Source organism: Neolamprologus brichardi, chromosome 15 (genome assembly GCF_056152115.1).
Source record: "Neolamprologus brichardi isolate AB-2024 chromosome 15, ASM5615211v1, whole genome shotgun sequence".
NCBI classification, from domain to species: Eukaryota; Metazoa; Chordata; class Actinopteri; order Cichliformes; family Cichlidae; genus Neolamprologus; species Neolamprologus brichardi.
In genome coordinates, this window is record NC_142118.1 from 3,682,667 (window position 1) to 3,702,913 (window position 20,247).

The 20,247-nt window shown below is 43.7% G+C and overlaps 2 protein-coding genes across 2 annotated transcripts; one reads left to right on the forward strand and one right to left on the reverse strand.

Annotated features, from left to right (window-relative positions):
* Positions 1-157: 157 nt before the first annotated feature.
* Positions 158-19,764, forward strand: opn8b (opsin 8, group member b). Its single transcript, XM_087852052.1, has 4 exons — positions 158-272; positions 11,769-12,062; positions 12,481-12,809; positions 19,357-19,764. Exons 1-4 carry the CDS (start codon positions 158-160, stop codon positions 19,711-19,713), a joined length of 1,095 nt encoding a protein of 364 aa, XP_087708178.1. The 3' UTR covers positions 19,714-19,764.
* On the reverse strand, positions 14,377-17,478 carry LOC148098374 (uncharacterized). Its single transcript, XM_087852051.1, has one exon. The coding sequence runs from the start codon at positions 17,351-17,353 to the stop codon at positions 15,032-15,034; it is 2,322 nt and encodes a 773-aa protein (XP_087708177.1). The 5' UTR covers positions 17,354-17,478; the 3' UTR covers positions 14,377-15,031.
* Positions 19,765-20,247: the final 483 nt, after the last annotated feature.

The window sequence follows — 20,247 nt, forward strand, 5'->3', positions numbered from 1 at the left end:
ATCCTCTCTTTACGCATCATCACCCTGACAACACACGCCGGCTGCAGGCACGAGGCTTCAGCCGGTACGCGTCTCAGCTTCATTCCTGAGGACAGATGCCTCTGACACCGGAGCGCAGCAGCAGCAGTCTGACTCTTCTCCCCTTCGTCGGGATCGCATGAGAATCACTTTTCTTTTATCTTGGTTTCTGATCATTGTTTTCATGGATAAGTACACCTCTGCTTTATCACCGGCGCTGGACATCGGCACGGGCTGCTACCTGCTGGTCTTAAGTAAGTTGAAAATCGCACTTAAACTAGAAACAATGACAGTTTATGGTTTGTGAATGCTTCCCATCTCTGATCATCTTAATCCTGTCTGGGAATATACTCTTCAATAGCATTAACTTATTCTCCCGGCTTTGGAGACCTAAACTGAATTAAAAGAACGTGATCTCTCTTTTTTTTATAATCCATTTTGCGCACATGAGTTCAAAGCAGCTTTCTGAGAAAATACTGGGAAAAAAATATATAATCTCATGATACTGAAAATGCGTGCAGAACAGAATAAAGTCAGCGGACCAAAAATGTGACAGACGTTTTGCAAAGTCACAGGAGACCTAACGTTTTGCTTAAATCTGAAATCTCCCACACCCACCCTCCACACCGTCATTTACAAGGTTAGAGTAAGTTTGTGTGGTGTGTAGTGTATTTGTATGAAATCTGTTTGGTACAGTCAAGTAAGGAGAACAGTGGTCTTAGGTTTCAGAGAATATATAATATAACCTTCAGAATAATCCTAAGTGACAGAAGTAAGTCTTCAACCTTGTATGCCGCTCTTTATATAAGATATTAGATTCTGTGTTTACTAAAATAGTTTATTTAGAAGAAAAACTACAGCCTTCAGGATGGGGGTGGAGGAGGTTATTATTACTTGTTTGGGATATTATATTACAGTGACAGACATGGACGAGGCCGAGGTAAACACTACCATCATTCACTTATCATTACCTGCCTGTCACCAGTGAACGGAGGTCAGAGAGGATGCTGCTCCTCAAGGTGCTCCAAATGCGTGCAGTGGCTTTTCACATCCTTAGCAAAGCTAATCAAGTTTGATCGTATGCAGCTCGTTTCTCCACAAAGCTACTGTGACCTCCTGATCAATAAGACGGACAGAAGCACAGAGACTCAGTCATCCTCCTGCTTTTTGGCACAGTTTATCTGCCTGGAACTGCATCATTGGGCAGTAAATCTACTGCACAACCAAAGATAGACTGATAGATTGATAATAGAGGGTGGAGAATAGCAGCCGAGGACAAAAACCACCGACCTTTTTATCCACTGATGGCAGGATTTATGAAGCAAAGCAGCAGAGGTTCATAATCCAAATGTTTGAGGTTTGATGTATTGAATTGGTTCTTCTAATGGACAAAAACAGCTGGTGTAGTTGTTCTGTCTGGGGACCACAGTCACCTCATATCTTCAGGTCTTCCCTGCTGATCTTCCTGTTATCCAGCATGAGAAACGTGTGCCTTATTTTTGTGCTGCATTTTGGATTTAGAAATTTAAATCAAACATGATTTCAGAATGTAGCCGGCCTTTCATGTTTTATTTTAGGTGGTGTCGTGGTGGGATTGGGAGGACAGCAATCCTTTGCAATGCTTTGAGATAAAAACATAGATGAGCTGTAGTCTATAGTCTGACAGATTGTGCTACAGGGAAGATGGATAAATAATGCAAGCTAAGAGAAGTTAGAGAAAGATAAACCGTGCTGTGTTTTGATCTTTCTGTTCAGTCATCAATCATCAATCATTACCACTGAAATCAGTCCCGACACCATCGCTCTGCTTCTGGTTATGAGGCAAGTTTCTTCCCAGAAAATTTCACACAAATACAGACAAATCATATCCATTGATTGAAGTCATAGTCACATCACAGGAACAGAAAAACAGCAGACGAGTGCAGGGAGATGTCCATGTGCACACTCATAAAAGCTGCTAAAAAGGCTAAGAAAAGTTTAGTAACAGTTTGAATCCCCCCTAATAATGATAGAAGACCAAGTTAGCTACAGCTGCAATAAAGTAATCCGATTGACTTCCTATTCTAAACCATTCTACTCCAACTGTTTGTAGTACAGTCCCTTTATCCTGATGTTCCCCACACAGTGTCTACACTCTACTCGATACTTGAAAAAAGTAATCGGATTACAGTAACGCGTTACTGCCCATCTCTGGTGCAGGATGGCCAAAGATTAAAAAGAGAAAATTAATTCCCTTTGGATTCAAATGAGCTCTTCCTATGTGCGTTGTTTAAAGTGTGCCTGCTTAGAAACAAAAGGATCCTGTGTTTATCTGTGAGGGTTAAACACTAAAGACCTTTACCAGGGCGAGGTCTACAAAAGGATGACCATTTATTTGACTTACACGAACAGTTAAGGATACTAAAAGAGTCAGAGATAACATCTGATGAGCACAGAGGGATGATTAAACAAGAGCGGAGGCAGATGCAGTTAAGGTGGGGCAAACAATCACAACGACACGACCACAAAGGGATTTTCTCAGTTCTGTAATTTGCACCTCCTTGTTCCCTCTGTCCTCCGTTTTTTTTTTCCTGTGACCTGGATGTCAGTCTCATTTTTCCACATTGAAGGATGTTTTAGTTCCTCAGTCTGTTCAGTCTGGTGGACAAATGGTTGCCAAGGAAGCTATAGTCAAGGATCCACAGGTGTATCCATGCAGATGTGCTTTTACATTTTTTTTAAATCTTTTTACAATTTTTACAAAAGTGCAGCGGGAGGAAGACTCTTAGAACTACCCATCCTTTCTATTAATGTTGTAGCTTAACTCAAATAAAATCATCAAACTTTGTACCCTTGAAAAAAAAGGAGCTGTGTCTTTACATTGTCCCAGGTTGTGACCTTTAAGCAAAAGTCACCCTAAATATAAAACAAGCTGTTACTTCTTCTCCTACGTGTCGATGCTGTACCAGTAGACCATTATTAAGCCATGTATGGATTAGGATGAAGACAGCCTCTTCATCTGTCTGTCTAAATCTAACAGTAAGGGCTGTCATACCACTATATAATTTACTCCTTTTTATTTACCCCTGTGTGTATACATAGATCACAAATGCTGCTGCAGTTGGATCTCTACAGGTCTTTCTCACATCACATGTTGTCAAACCTACTGCTTCTTCTTTTGTCTGCTCCCTTTAGGGGTCACCACACTGGATTATCTGCCTCCACCTCACCCCTTCCTCTCTGTCACATTCCTTCACTACATCCATGAATCTCTGTGCAGTCTTCCTCTTTTCCTTCAGTTTGGCAGCTCCATGCTCAGCATCTGTTGTCCATTATATCCATGTTCTTCATCTGCACGTGTCCAAACCTTCTCCATATTGAAAGAAGACAGTGCACCGCGCAGCTTCAACAACTCTTTCTCATATCTTCATTGTATGGCTCATTAATCCCTCTGTAGCTCCTACAGCTTTGCACATCCTCCTTGTTCATAAAAACTGGAATCAGTGTTAAACAACCTGGTCCACTGTGCTTTCTTCTAGACATCTCCATAGCTCCATAGCATCCGGACCAACCAGCTTTCCACTTTTCATCCTCTTCATAGCTGCCCTCACTTCCTCATTACTAATCCTCTGCAGTTACTGAATCAGGAAGTGCAGAGGATTAGTCAGGAGGAAGTGAGGGCTCCTCTCATTTTCTTCGTTCATCAGCTCCTTAAAGTACTCCTTCCTCTATCTTTAAGCACCCTAACCTCCTGCACGTCCTTTCCAGTTCAATCTCTTGCTAGCCGATTGATAAAAATCTTTTTTTCCTTTCTTAGTGTCCACATACAACGCACTTAAAGTCTGTTTCTTTGCCACCCCTCTCTTTGCTGTGTGCATAGCCTCCCAGTACTCCTGTATACTTTTTGCATCTCCCTGACTATCCCACTTTTCCTTGCTAACTTGTTCCTTTGAATACTTTCCTCCACAGCCTCGTTCCACCACCAAGTCTTCTTCCTTCTGCTCAGAGAATACACAAAACACCTTCTTGGCAGTTTCTCTCACCACTTCAGTTGTACTGTCCCAGCCATCTGTTATCTCTTACCTACCACCCAACTACTCTGTGTAACATTTTACCTTCTTTTGCCTCCTCCATTTAATTCTTGCCTTTGCTAACCTCACTTCCTCTCCTTCCAGAGTCGTCCTACAGACTACAGTCTAGCTGCCGAGCTACATTCTTCACTCACACCAGCTTGCAGTCTCTTTTGTCTTTCACATTACACTTTCTCCAGGATTTAGTCCAGCAGCCTCCACTCTTACACATCACCCTATGAGGAGAGAAATCCTTCTGCCTCTGTCTTCTTAAACCATTACCACCCTCTCCCCCTGGCGACACTCTTTACCACTTCATCCAAGTTAGTGTAGAATTCCTCTTTCTTGTGTAACTAACATCTAACTTGTGGGGCATATGCACATTCATCGTCACCTATACAATTTTCAGCTTCAAACTCATGATCCTGTCTGACTTTTTATTTCCCTGCACAACATTATGCACGCACTCTTCTTCTAACCATCAACCGAATCCATAAAGCAAGTGGTAAAACAGACTTTTCCCTGGGCTTGATCACTGATGTGGTGGAATTAATGTGACTGTGTGTCTGTATTTCACAACCCTTCCCTCATTTGTATTATAACTGGTTATAATGTGGGTTTTCTAAACAGATAGTGGGTGTGTAGCTAAGACAAACTCTATTTGCAGACATATGGGATGATGTTACATGTCGCCATTGATTCTTTTTTGTTTGCAGAGAGCAGTTAAAGCCATTTGAAAGTAATTTTCAGTGAGCTGGAAGTTGATCGGGTCACTGGGCTTTGAGCTTAAAAAGTCCCAAAGGAGATCCTACATGAACTCAAGAGTTCTTGTGTAGGGAGACTGTCAGAGAATCTCCCGTCACGACGAAGGAGTCTGTCTCAGTGCTGGATATACACAGAAGTGCATTTATGCTGTTAGGTTTGTCATCTGGTTGTTTCCCTGAGTTTGCTTCCAGCAAAAAAAACCAATGCAATATTTTGTTTAGCAAGACAAGGCATGAACGTTATATGAAAACAATGTATACCTGCTATCTAACAGCCAGTAGGTGGGCGAAATATTGTATGAAGTCAAGGAAAGTCAGGAAACGGCTCATCGCTTGATTTAAAACCTCAATAAAAAATCTTTCTAATCAGTTTATGGTTTAATTGCTTGTTTCAACTCTTATTAAATAAACATTATGTTCATGTTATAACCTCCAGTATGATTTAGAGTAAAACAGAAAAAAAGTAGGGGTGGGGGAAAAAATGGATACTGTGTAGTATGGTGATATTTTGTTTGCTAATAATGTATGGATACAGGGACAGCAGAAATCAATATTTTGTTACAAAAAAGGTTTTTGTGCTCTGACTTCAGAGCATGTTGATCCTTTTTCTGAGCAAGAATCCTGACATTCCTTCACTGTCCAAATGTGTTTAACTTGTTTTATGGCAGCAATAAACATGACAGTTTACTTATTTTAATTTAAGACATGTTTTATTTTAATTAAGTTTAAAACTTTTTTATTTAATGTAAAATTATATTTTGTTTTAATTTACTTTCAAATTCTTCAGTTGCTGAAGGGGCTGCATAGTTTTCATAAACTGCATAGTTCAGAATAGCTATAATTGTACCAGATGGTTGCGTTCAGTTAAGTTGGACTAGACTGTAATACAAACCGTTCAGTTTGTCAACAATCAAACTGAAATGAGAGAAAGACTGAGTGTGAGACTTTGATATTAGATAAAATGAATATTGATAAAGTTTACCTTTATGTACAGAATCTGAATATCGCAAAATATTTTAAAAAATTGCAAAAATATCGTATTGTGATGTAAGCATTGTGATAATATCGTATCGTGGGATGTATGGTGATTCCCACCTCTAAAAAAAAGCAGGCTGTCCTTTAGGGCTTATTGAACCTGTGACTGAGAAATTACTACCCTATAAGTGTCTTCAACTTATGAGCTTGATCCACCTCTCACTCATCCATCCATCCATCTTCTTCCGCTTATCCAGGGCCCAGGTCACAGGGGCCTAAGCAGAGAATCCCAGGCCTCCCTCTCCCCAGCCACCTCCTCCAGCTCATCCGGAGGAACATCAAGGCATTCCCAGGCCAGCTGTGAGATATAATCTCTCCAGTGTGTCCTGGATCTGCCCAGGAGTTCCAGAACACGCTGGTCGGCCAGGAGCGGAGCCCCTGGCAGACCGATTCCCAGCTACCAAGACCTCTCACTCATGATGTCTGATTTTAAAAATATATGCGGCCATAATGCTGAACTCCTCTTAAGACAATGGACTTCTGCAACATTAAAGTAGTCCTTAAAGCGCTAAGACAGAAGCAGGTGCAGGAAAGGAGTTTCTTGGTGTTCTAGTTTATGGGGAAAAGTTAACAAGATTACCCACAGTAGAAGAGAGTGAGAGGAAAGTACACAGTGCTCTAAGCTGAGGTAGCTCAGGAATAATCCTCACCTCTGGAAACTGTTTAATCTTCAAGCCAAGGAGCAGACGTGGCCCTCTATAGGCTAGCTCTAATCACAGCCTGAAGCTCAGCAGGTCATCATTCAGCATCTGGACATTTTTCATGTTCTCCACCTTTTGACATCAGTTAATTGATTCTTAGTCAGTCACATTTCTATTACTGCTCTAGAGGTGAATGCCACCTAACAGTCTGCAGGTGTTGTCATGACAGCTGATGTCAAGCATATGAAGTGCACTGGAAAACGATCTCTCTGAACTACACGGGCATTGATCCAAATGTAATAAACCGAACCTCACAGTTCAACACTGCGGAGGCTGTGAAGAAAGCTGATTATACGTGAGCACTTCAACATGATGCGTACACTTCTCTCGTCCCCTATAGAAGATTTTATTGTCACTTTTCATTTTAGATATTATCCATCCTCATCAGTTCATTCTCTTAGCCATTGCTTTACCATGACTGTGAGACCAGCATCGAAAGCTGATCTAGCAACAAATATTTGTGCCTCCTTTTAAAAAATCCCATCTCTGAGAAGAAGTGTAATCACCATGGTTATTTCCCCACATCTGTGATTTTTTTTAAACCTTTGTTGTCCTTTTGTTCTCTGCCAAAAACAGAAGCTAGGCTCTTCTTTCTACACTAATCACAGCGATAATCACCGTATACATTCACCAATTTCACCGATCTGGCAGGAAATTCATCAAATCACCCACTCCTGTGATAAAAGCTTACAGTCTTACAAACTTTCTTCATGTGCAAGGCTGCTACGCAAGGTCAAGCTCACATGTTGAGAGATACAATGGTGGAATTGTGCTGAGGAGAACAAAAGAGAGGCAATAGAGATAAAAACATAGAGCGTTAGGTAATCTGTGTCTGACGTAATCATGACTTCTTTCTGCTTGAAATGTGAAAGAAATAAGTTCTGTTATTTTCAGCTTTGAGCGCCTGCCAATGCCCTAACATTATGGTTTTCTTTCTGTGGTTGTTTTCTGTATTACTGAGAAATCAGAGGTATGTGAATATTTAACAGTGTGATAAAAACAGTATTGTTCAGATAGCTCAAATAGACGTACAATGTTTTAAGTAATATCCTTATTGGCCTTTAGACCAAACGGTAGATGTGAATATTTCTTCAGGCTATGGTCAGATACTGGTTGGCCTATTTCAAAAACATCTTGTGTTTATCAGGAAAAGAATCCCCTAAAGGTTTAATGAGGCAAATGTCATAGTGAGTTTAATGAGACAGATTTGCCTGAGGTGTGGAAACTGATGTGCAAAATGCTTCACCTTATCTCCGAGCTATATACGTCTGCTCCAGAAATGCAGGGAGACGAGAGGATAGAGTCAGAAACAACAACTAACACTACATTATCCATTTTTTTTAAAGATTTCATTAAGATTTCTGTAAATAGAGAATGGAAAAAATCAACGTGTGGTCAAAAGAAACCCAAAAAAGAAAATTCCTTCCTTTAAAACAGTACATTGTAACGTTTTCCTACTGATGGATTTATTTATTTATTTATTTTAAACTGTGCTGCAGATGTGATTTTGCAGCAATTATTTTACAGAAGAGAATAAATAAATATAGAGGAGTAAAAAGTGACCTAATTAACTCTGAATTGTGGTCTAAGCGTGTAAACTAGTAATAAAAAATGTCTGTGAAGGTTCTCAGTCATCCAGGTCATCGTAGTCAAAGGAGCTTGCAAAGAAAAGCGTCTGGACTTCTTTAAGTTGCTTGAAGACGTTTCACCTCTCATCCGAGAAGCTTCTTCAGTTCTAAGGTCAAATGGTGGAGAGTCCCAGATATAAACCTAGTGGGAGTGTCCCCCCACAGAGGGACAAAAGGACCCCCTGATGATCCTCTAATCACCTGAGCCAAGGTGTGGAACTGGGTGTGGGTCCCAATCAGCCAGAGTTTCGGGTGAGTTCATTGTGAAACCTGGCCCCACCTTATCATGTGAATTCCTGAGGTCAGATGGCCCAGGGTGTGAGTGGACGTTAAGGCGTCTGGGGAGGGAACTCAAAACTGGATTATAGATGGCAGACAGTTGGTGTCGTAAACCACCGCCTCTGTTCAAAGGTCTGGGCATTCCTCGCTGCACTGTACAGCATACACCACATTGTTAAGTCTGTGTTCTTCAGACTTGTGTTAAGTCTGAAGAAGCTTCTCGGATGAGAGGTGAAACGTCTTCAAGCAACTTAAAGAAGTCCAGACGCTTTTTTTTGCAAGCTCCTTTGACTACGATGACCTGGATGACTGAGAACCTTCACAGACATTTTTTATTACTAGTTTACACGCTTAGACCACAATTCAGAGATAAATACGTCACTTTTTATGGTCTGTGCTGGCGGACGTAGGTTACTGGCCTGGTGGCCTGGCTGCCCCTGAGTGGATCCGGGGCGGGCGTCGGGGTTTGGGGTTCGGGGGTGCTTCGCCTCCGTGCTGGGGCTCTGGCTGGGCCTTGGGGGCTTCGGTCCTCGTCGGTGTGTCGCCGAGGTTGTGGGCGGGTGGGTGCACGGGGGCTCAGCCCTGGCGCAGGGGGCCTCTTGTGCATCGGCCTAACCGGGGGGCTCTTCAACTGGCAGGGAGGTTGTTCCATCTTTGCAGGAGTCCACTCTGCAGGTGGGGGAGAGACATAGGAGAGGTGGAGAATAAACTTAACCTGGGTGTCTGTGTCTTGTGTAGTCTGGGAGATGATTGAATGTTGGGGTGGGTACAGTTTCCTCTGCGGTGGGGTAGGGTGGGCTGCCCCGGGTCCTGTGGGGCTTGGCGGTGCTGCTGCCGTAGGCCCCGGTCTGGATGGGCCTGGGCTCCCTTGCCTTGGTGGATACCAGAGGACGGGGGTGCCTATTGGGGTCAGCGGGGGAGCTGGCCCTAGGGAGGGACACCCTCCCCTCCCTTCTTTTCCTCCCCATCCCCGGCTGCCTCCCTCTTCCCGCTCCACCACACCCACCCACACAGGCAGGGCTTTGGGGTGCGGGTGTGTCACCAGGGTGCAGGGGAGACATTCCCCCCCCCCTCTGTCCTCTTCTGGCCACCTGTGCCTCAATTTTATCTCACAACTTAGACATCCACATTACTTACACTCTCATAACACACACACACACACACATATATATATATATATATATATATATATATATATATATATATATATATATATATAGGGCCTTGAGGGTGGGCACGTTAACGGCGTCCAGTAGACGGTCTGTGTATTCAAACCTACCTCTGGCGCCGGTGCCCACCTCTCAATTTTAAATCCATGTAGACATTGAGGGTTCTCGGGAGGGGCCGTGCTAACACCTGCTGCTCTCTGGCAGCAGCACCATGCTCTCCCTTGTTTTAAACACACTTTAGAGCAACACGCAGCAACACTACACTTGAGCGGGAGGAGGAGGGTATGGGGTCTTAACACACCCCCGTTCTCTGCTAGCCATCGGGGCGGGGGGGCTGGGAAGAGATGCTGGCTGTCCGATTGGCCTCCCTGCTGCTGCGGAGCCTGGGGCGGTCTGCTAGCCTCCACCCCGGAGGGAAGGGTAACATCTCTTGGGTCTGGGTGCCGTTTCCCCCTCTGGGGGCGAGGATACCTGGACCCGGGGTATAGAGTATGTTTGGGGAGTGTGATTGTGTGTACATGTCCATTTACGTTTATTCCTACGTTGGGTGAGTGCTGAGTGTTTGTATATGTGTGCATGAGGGTGGGAATGCATGTCTGTGTCTGTGTGTGCCTGTTTGTCTGTGTCTATATGTCAGGTCGGGTCTTAGACTCCACCTCTCTGGGAACTCCCAGGCCCTCCAAGTGTGGAGGCCTATCTCCCCTCACCACACTCCCTGCCGGTGACTGATGCCCTCAGGGGTCGGTGCATTGTTGATTCTTGGTGTCCGGGGCTGGGCGCTCAGGTCATGTGCCAGCTCACTCCCGGTGGCTACTTGGCGGGGCCTGGCTCCTGCTGCTCAGTCAGGCCTCTTCCGGGGCGCGGAGGGCCCTCGGGCCTCCGGCCTCTGTGCCTGCGGCTCGGTTCACTCTGGCACAGCTGGCTGCCGGCGGAGCCGGCGGGCACGCCGGTGCAGCCCCCTCTAGTTTCTGCCCGGTGGCTACTGGGTGACCCCTCGCCTGGGTATCCTCAGCCCTTCCCATGAAGGTGGCACGGATGCCCCTCCGGTGGTCCTCCTTGGGCTCTTGCACTCTGGGACCTCTGGATGTCTGGGGCCTGGATCTCCTCCATGCCTGCTTCATGCCCTGGGGGACAGGGCTATGGCTCTCTACATCTTCTTGCAGACCATTACATGGGGAAACCATTTGAATACAAGCGCGCCGATCCACACAGGTGTGCACACAGGTGTTCACTGTTTGTAGACTTAAATCACACCTTTCTTGGCTGCTACTTCAAAGCACATTGTGCGCTGTCTGTCCTGCGTGCTGCACAACAACATTCAATATTTAGTATTTACTGCTGTTTACACTTAGGTAGATTAATGCGATGGTGTTGTGTATAGTATGTTGCTTTGTTTTGTTTTGTTTTTTTTTGCTTGTTTTCTATTCTTTTTCTCTCAACAGGTGATCCCGGAGATATTTTTTTTTCCCCCCTTTCTCACTGTCCCTCTCCCCTTCTGTTTTTCTTTTCCTTCCTCTTTCTTTCTCCCTTTCCTATCCCTCACTCATGTCTGTCCCGTCTGTAACAACTGAAAATAAAATAAATAATAAAAACAAAGGTCGATCAAATGGGCCAATACGGCAATGCCATGATGATCCATTTGGCAAAATAAATCCATTGGGTATCCTTGTTGGTCTTCAGACAACAATTCTGACGGCTAAAGAACCAAATGGGACAGGCAAAAAAATAAATAAATAAATAAATAAAATAAAATAAAATAAAATAAAATAAACGATGTAACGACCGTGTGGTCGCACTCAAATCCAACATCCATCCAGAGTCTTGTGTCTTTACACAGATCAGGATCATTGTTAATGCACTCATTGTGTGTTTAACCTGTGTGTCAGTGTATGTGCTTATATGCACTTCTTCAAACACAGGGGAACAGTAATGTGGACCTCACACGTACCGCAATCGAGGCCAGTGAATGCTGATTATTGTTGTTGTTAAATCATCTAACAGCTAAAGGACAAATTTGACGTAATTTACCGCACGATTAATATGCATCCAAAGGCATCGGCCACTTTAAACACCTTTACAGACTTCTATTCATTATATCATCTTCTCCTCTTCCTCTGTATCCCAGCTGTGCTCTCCATTGTGGGAAACCTGCTAGTCCTTATCGTGGCATTCAAAAGGTCGTCCAGGATGAAACCTCCGGAGCTGCTGAGTGTGAATCTAGCCATGACAGACCTGGGAGCAGCTGTCACCATGTACCCTCTAGCTGTGGCGTCTGCCTGGAGCCATCGCTGGCTTGGGGGAGATGTTTCCTGTGTCTATTATGGCCTGGCAGGATTCTTCTTTGGCATGGCCAGCATCATGAACCTCACCATCTTGGCTGTTGTGCGCTTGATTGTGTCCCTCAACCTGCAGTCACCTAGTAAGTAATTCAGGGCTGACAAAAATACTGTTTCCAAAGATGCTCTTCCCACATCGGCCTCTTTTCATGTATGCATAGAACCGGCAGAGAGCTCACAGAAAAGAGCCATGCTGTCAAATATAAAAGAGAATTAATGGAAATAAAAATCTTCTTACCTTTGTATTACATACCATCCGCAATGTTTTCTAATTGTTTGAAGGTAGAAATATCTCGCTCACGTCCATATGTTTAAACCTGTTTTCAGTGTAAAGTGTAGAGGCAACTGTTGTTGTGAGTCGGTGTTTAATAAATCAAACGAAATTATTTCTATGCATGTGATATGTGATTTAAGGAATATAGGATCTTATCTAAGCTCTGCCATTTAACTGCATATAAGAAGGAGAAAGTTGGCAGATGTTCTCTTTATTTCTCACTGCAGGGGAGAAAATCAGTTGGAAGAAGGTGAAGATGCTGTGCCTGTGGTCCTGGCTGTATGCTTTGATCTGGGCTCTGTTTCCCATAGCGGGCTGGGGTCGATACGGCCCAGAACCCTTCGGCCTGTCCTGCTCACTTGCCTGGGGCCAGATGAAATATGAGGGATTCTCTTTTGTTATCTCCCTGTTCTTCTTCAACCTGGTCACGCCTACTGTCATCACCCTCTGCTGCTACTTTGGCATCGCCATCAAACTCTATTTCACCTACAAAAAGTCGATGCACAACAGCCACAGAATCCCCAACATCGTCAAGCTCCATCGGAGGCTGTTACTAGTGAGTCACTCTTTACTGAAGATTATAAAGATCTGAAACTGTAGTTTGCTTTAAATCAGCAATCAGCACTATACCCTATGGTTTGGTCAACCAATGGCTTGATGTTAGTTAAGTTCCCTCCTATTCCTTTCTCAGAATCAGTTCATTTTAATCTTTTTTAGGACTGAAAAGCACATTTAACCTCGTTGTTGAAAACTTTAAGCCAGGGGTGTCAAACTCAAATACACAGTGGGTCAAAATTCAAAACTGGAACAAAGTCGCGGGCTAACATTAATATTTATTGAAAAAAAAATCTTCCTCCAGATATAAGAATGAATCTTTTCTTATGGACTCAAATAAGTTTTGCTGGAAAACTGAATATGGAACAAGCAAAGCTTAATACTAAACAATGGTAAATGGCCTGTATTTGTATAGCGCTTTTACTAGTCCCGCCTAGGGACCCCAAAGCGCTTTACACGTCCAGTCATCCACCCATTCACTCTCACATTCACACACTGGTGGAGGCAAGCTACAGTTGTAGCCACAGCTGCCCTGGGGCGCACTGACAGAAGCGAGGCTGCCATATCGCGCCATCGGCCCTTCTGGCCAACACCAGTAGGCGGTAGGTGAAGTGTCTTGCCCAAGGACACAATGACCGAGACTGTCCGAGCCGGGGCTCGAACCGGCAACCTTCTGATTACAAGGCGAACTCCCAACTCTTGAGCCACGATCGCCCAATATATATATTAGTTGTATAATACCAGTAGGCCAGCTCTAATAGTAATTTGGTATGGCTTCGCAACACGTTCTCACTCCCAAACCGTAACATTTTACGATAGGTGACAAATCGTCAACATATTACGTTTTCGGCTACCCACCACGTTCCTAAATGACGACCTCGGAAAAATGAGGAAATATGAGAACCGTATGGACTCAATCTACACATGTTCGCTCTTTTTCTTCAAATCGCTTAGAAACACGCTATTTAACATCATTAAAGTCCTGGTTAAGGTCAGGAAAAAGGTTATGGTTAGGGCTAGGGATAAGGTTAGGTTTAGGCCTGGAATACAGGGCTGGAACGTCTATTACCGCGGGAGCGTCATTGCACTGGATTTCGCCCATAACCCGCCGCGTACCATAAGAACGCCGAAGGTCTCCTTTCACGTTCCTCAGGAACGCCGCGGGACGTGACAAAACGTCGGCATGTTACGCCTCGGGAGTGAGAATGGGCTGGGCTTCACGGGCCAAATGTAATTAGGCTGCGGGCCAAATTTGGCCCGCGGGCCAGAGTTTGACACCTATGACTTATGGCAAAGTTACAGTCTCAATGTTATTCTTTATTTTTTCTCAGTGTATTCTTGAGGGACAGTATGTGTATATGTGTACGTGATATTAAATGAATGTTTAAGTGCAGGTTCAAAGAGTTCAAAGAGTTGATTTGTAGTGTGTCACATCAGTGTGGTGGCAGCTGTCCTGGCAGCCAACATCAAAATAGCGTTGTCAAAAATGACAATAGCGTTGGCAATTGTGTTATTCGTGTTTTGTAATCTTTATAAAAACCTAGAAAAAACCACCTCTTAATCTTTGGTATATGGCGAGGCGCTGTGGACATCCAAGTTTGTGATTGTGTAGATTTTTCAAATCAATACCATGGTTGCATCTACTGAAAATCTCTGTGAAGCTTAAATCTCAGTGACCTTGACTTCAAGGTCAGAGGTCAACTTTTCTGAAAATCGGAGGAGTTTCACATTTATAACACAGGTATGTCTACTAGGAGGCTGAAGGGTAGCACTATATATTTATAAACAATCAAAAACAACAATTTAGTTCCAATTTGTATGGAATTTATTTCTGTAAACATGGTGTTTTAGGTCGGATTAAAGGACTGATGTGATGGTAAGTTGTCCGCTGCTCTGCTTTGAATATTGGTAGGCTTTTTTTTTTTTTTAATTTTCACAAGAATTGCTAGTTCCCCTAGAGTTTTGGCCACCCCAGCAATCAGAAGATTCCCTATGAGCAAGCATTTAGCGACAGTGGGAAGGAAAAACTCCCTTTAAAAAGGAAGAAACCTTTGACAGAACCAGGCTCAGGAAGGGACAGCCATCTGCCGCGACTGGTTGGGGTGGGGGGAGTGAAAATTTAAAAAAAAAAAAGCCAAAGTGATAATTATTGGAGCAGCTTAATTAATATTTCCAGTGTAATTTGCTGTTAATATCCTTTTCCAACCCCAGTTTGTGTTTTTATCACTTTTGTCCAGGGTGGAAGATGCCATGCTGGAGATTGACTCTGTATGGTTTTTCAATGTTGATACTTGGGAACCTGTTGGAGAGGCCAGGGTTGAAAAAGGGATGCCATAGAACCTGAGAGGGTGTTATCCGCTGGTGTGCATCCAAGGCCAACATCTCTTTAATTAGGCTGACAAATAAGCGTTGGCCATCTTCTGGTCCTCGTCTAAACATCATTATTTGTTCGAGGTCATCCAGACGTTTAAGTTTTATGTATCTTGTCTCCAAAGATTCATATCCTGTCTCGTATTTAAATTGTTGGGCGGTCTTAAATGTCCAGCGTTGTTGGTTGTAGTTGTAGTTGTCTTTTGTGAAATAGTCTTCAGTGTACACGCCAGGATCGAGAACATGATCTGGTGGCTGACCCTGAGTCTCTATGATGAATTTCAAAACATCATAATATTTTTTTCCAGGGTAGAGTGGCACCCCCGTAACAAGCTCAACAGCCACCAGCCCCAGAGACCACATGTCACATGCTTCGTTATAAGGAAGGCCAAGCATAACCTCAGGTGCACTATAACCAACCGTCCCCACACGGTCACCAGGCATCACTGCAGACGCAGGACATGCGAGGCCAAAGTCTATAAGTCTGACTTTGACTGGAGACTCATAGCGATTTACAACCATGATGTTTCCAGGTTTGAGGTCAGCGTGCACTATTCCCAAAGAACCCAGGTGGGACAGAGCATTTGTGAGTTGACCTAAAATTGGCTTGACTTCACTTATGGGGAGACGCCGGTTATTCGGGTCCCCTATGTAGTCCCACAGGCATTGATCTAGGAGTTCAAATTTCAGGCAAACTCGCTCTCTGTCAAGGAAAAAGCCGTTCCATTGAACAATGTTGGCGGCATCTGGATCCAACCTTCGCAGCTGCTCCAGGATGAAAATTTCCTTTTTTGCTTGTTGCAGAATATCAGTGCGGTTCTTGTTCACCTTAATAGCCACAGCTCGGTTGGTTTTGGTATCACAGCATTTGGCTACAATACCAAAGCCCCCTTCTCCGAGGAAAGCCTCTACCTTGTAGTGGTTTCCCAAAATGCTCCCTTCAACTATTTCAAGCTCATCTGAGCTGAAGGATGGGCTGGCTGACGTGTGGACGAATACTTGCTGAGAACATTCAACCGAGTTTTGAAAACTGCGGTTGATTTTCTCTGATCTCTTGCATTTCAAGTTTGAAGGGTGCTGAAAGACCACCGTGTTTTGTGGTCTTTCAGCACTCATGTCAATGCAAGGGGAACTCTTAGGGTTGAAAAAGGAATGCCGGAGAACCTCCGATGGTGTTATGCGCTGGTTTGCATCCAAGGCCAGCATCTGTTTAATTAAGCTTACAAACAAACGTTGGCCATTTTCAGGTCCTCTTCTAAACATCATTACTTGTTCGAGGTCATCGAGACGCGTCAGTTTTATGTATCTTGTCTCCAGGGACTCATGTCCTGTCTCGTACTGAAATTGTTGGTCAGTCTTAAATGTCCAGCGCTGTTGGTTGTCGTTGTCTTCAATGAAATAGTCTTCAGTGTACACGCCAGAGTCTAGAACATGATCTGGTGGCTGACCCTGAGTCTCTATGATGAATTTCAAAACATCATAGTCTTCATTTCCAGGGTAGAGTGGCACCCCTGTACCAAGCTCCACAGCTACCAGCCCCAGAGACCACATGTCACTTGCTTCATTGTAAGGAAGGCCAAGCATAACTTCAGGTGCACTATAACCAACCGTCCCCACACGGTCACCAGGCATCACTGCAGACGCAGGACATGCGAGGCCAAAGTCTATAAGTTTGACTTTGATGGGAGACTCATGGCGGTTTACAACCATGATGTTTCCAGGTTTGAGGTCAGTGTGCACTATTCCCACAGAACCCAGGTGGGACAGAGCATTTGTGAGCTGACCTAAAATTGGCCTGACTTCGCTTATGGGGAGACCCTGGTTTTTCCGGTCCCCTATATAGTCCCACAGGCATTGATCAAGGAGTTCGAACTTTAAGCAGACTCGCTCTCCGTCGTGGAAAAAGCCGTTCCATTTAACAATGTTGGCGGCATCTGGATCCAACCTTCTCAGCTGCTCCAGGATGAAAAGTTCCAGTTTTGCCTGTTGCAGAATATCAGGGTCGCTCTTGTTGACTTTAATAGCCACAGCTCGGTTGGTCATGGTATCACGACATTTGGCTACAATACCAAAGCCCCCTTCTCCAAGAAAAGCCTCTACCTTGTAGTGGTTTCCCAAAATGCTCCCTTTAACTATTCCAAGCTCATTTGAGCGGAAGGATGGGTTAGCTGACATGGTGAAATGTGTCGGCTTGGTCAGTGAATTGCTAAGTAACGCGAAATTCTCTCAAAACTCTCCAAAAGGGTTTGCTTACTGTCAGGTCAAGGTCCGTTGAGCAGCAAAGTTTAACAGAGCAAAGCTCCTATTTAAGGGTTTTTTCTCTCAGCAAGATGATGACATCATAAGGGATCAAAGGCATTCTACTTTGGATCAAAGGCATTCTATTTTTGATCAATGGCATTCTATTTTTTCAGTTGAAACACTGAAAAAAAATAGTGTTTCAACAGGGCAGGCTGGCACCCTGTGGGAGGCAGAGGTGATAGGGTAAGGATGCAGAGGATAAGAAAAGATCTTATCTGTCAGCTCATCAGCAGAATCACAGGTGCAGCTTGGCAGGGGATGGAGAGTGAAGACAAAATCAACAATGACTTATGGCAGGGGTGTCAAACTCAAATACACAGTGGACCAAAATTCAAAACTGGAACAAAGTCGCGGGCTAACATTAATATTTATTGAAAAAAAAATCTTCCTCCAGATATAAGAATGAATCTTTTCTTATGGACTCAAATATGTTTTGCTGGAAAACTGAATATGGAACAAGCAAAGCTTAATACTAAACAATATATATATATATATATTAGCTGTATAATACCAGTAGGCCAGCTCTAATAGTAATTTGGTATGGCTTCGCGGGCCAAATGTAATTAGGCTGCGGGCCAAATTTGGCCCGCGGGCCAGAGTTTGACACCTATGCTTTAAGCCAATCCATTTTACACCCACAAGTGTCACAATCTGGAGCCAAATGTAACCATACCTTCTGTCTATGGTTTAATTAAGAGGCACTAAAAAAGAACTAGTCCTTATCAGGTCTTAAAATTAGGTAAACCACATGGCATATTACACCATGTCATTATTTATTGAACAAAAACTAAGCAACAGTGCAGAAACAGTGAGTCAAAAAATTAGGAAAACCCCATCGCCTCTGTCTGTGCGCCCCAGGGCGGCTGTGGCTACAATGTAGCTGCCATCACCAGTGGAGGAATGTGTGTGAATAGGTGGATGACTGGATGTGTAAAGCACTTTGGGGTCCTTAGGGACTAAAAGCGCTATACAAATACAAATTTACCATTGATGTTGAAGCACCTTAAGCAGCAATTACATCAAATGGTTTTCTGTATGACTTTTTCAGTCTATCACAATGCTGAGGAGGAATTTTGGCGCACTCTTCTCTCAGTTCAGTGAGGTTTGCAGGTATTTGTTTATGCACAGCTCCTTCAAGGTTAAACCATAGAATTTAATTTGGGTTGAGGTCTGAGTTTTGACTGGACCATTGCTACACCTTGATTTGTGTGCTTTCGGCCATTCTTTTGGAGATTTGCTGCCGTGCTTGGGATCATTGTCCTGTTTCACGACTCATTTTCCATCAGACAAATGGCCTCAATCTTGACTCTAGAGCACTTTGGTGGTTGCAGTGACTGCAAGGTGTCCAAGTCCTGTGGCAAGAAAATGAATCCAAATCATGAACCTGCCACCACCGTGCTTGACAGTTGGTATGAGGTGTTTGGTTTTCACCAATGTGGTGCTGTGCTGCATGACCAAACATCTACAATTTAGTCTCCTCTCTCCAAACATCGTTCCAGAAGTCACATGGTTTGCTCCGACCCTATTTTCAAACATAAGCTGAGCTGCCATGGTTTGATTGTCCTTTGTTTGGTCAGTTTTTCACACACAGCTTCTGCATTTAGGCTTAGTTTTTATTAAGTAATGCCACGATGCATTATGTGATGTGTTGCTGTTTACCTGAAGTTGTTATTTACCTCATTTTAAGACTTTCTAAGTACCAGATTATCCTTATTATGTCCCAGTATGTAAAACCTGAGAATTAATAGGGTTTTTCTTCTAACCATGACTATAACTAAATCAGTGACGCTCCCAATCATAATCCAGTGAAATTCTTGCCTTTGTTTTCATCGACTTTGAGAGTTTTTTGCTGACTTTATCCTCCTGTTTTATTTCAGATTGCTGTTTTGATCAGTATAGGCTTCATAGGCTGTTGGACACCCTACGGTTTGGTAAGCCTGTGGTCCATTTTCCACGACAGCAGCACCATCCCACCTGAAGTCAGCCTGCTGCCGTGCATGTTTGCAAAGAGCTCTACTGTATACAACCCTGTGATCTACTACTTCTTCAGCCAAAGTTTCAAAAGGGAGGTCAATCAGCTGTCGTGGCTGTGTTTATGTTGTAAGCCATGCGAAGTCTCCAACACGATCAATGACAACAATATTTACATGGTTAGTGCTAGCATCAAGCCCAAAGAACAACCACGATCTACCTTGCAGGAGATCACAGAATCCAAGTCAGTGACTTTGGGTTGAAAGACTGGTTTGTTTTTTTGTTTGTTTCTTTCCAAATGGTGTGTGGTATTATACCACAGCAGGGTAACACTTGGCCCTTTTCTCACTGGCCATGACATGTGGGAGGATGTGTTTGCACAATGTATTAAATGCTGTGGATGTGGAGCCAACAAAAGCTGTAATATGGAGTCAAATTTGTGCTTACAGTTGGTGAAACCCTGCTATGAGAGACGTTTCAGAGACAGAGCTGCAGAGCACACCCGTGCCCTTGAAGAACTCACCACAGTAAACATCTCTTTGTTATTTACTACATATACACACAAACACAATGAGATGTGAAAGAGGCAGAGGAGTGAGAAGAAAATCAACTGCGACATATAGTCAAACTGTGCAAATGTGCACTCTGCGGCAGTCTTTTTATTGTTGTCACCACATTTTACTGCAGTGTTTCCCACAGGCTGTTACCAGTGGGAATGGATTATTATAGGGGAAGGTTGTTTTCCATCCAGTTTATAGATATAAAAGCCAAATGCTACAAACTTTCAGTAGATGCTA

Bases quoted from the DNA above. Each gene is read 5' to 3' on its own strand.
- opn8b (XM_087852052.1), top strand. From the start codon at position 158: ATGAGAATCACTTTTCTTTTATCTTGGTTTCTGATCATTGTTTTCATG. The intron at 273-11,768 runs GTAAGTTGAAAA...TCTGTATCCCAG, and splicing joins CTGCTACCTGCTGGTCTTAA to CTGTGCTCTCCATTGTGGGA. The intron at 12,063-12,480 runs GTAAGTAATTCA...TTCTCACTGCAG, and splicing joins CCTCAACCTGCAGTCACCTA to GGGAGAAAATCAGTTGGAAG.
- LOC148098374 (XM_087852051.1), bottom strand. From the start codon at position 17,353: ATGTCAGCTAACCCATCCTTCCGCTCAAATGAGCTTGGAATAGTTAAA.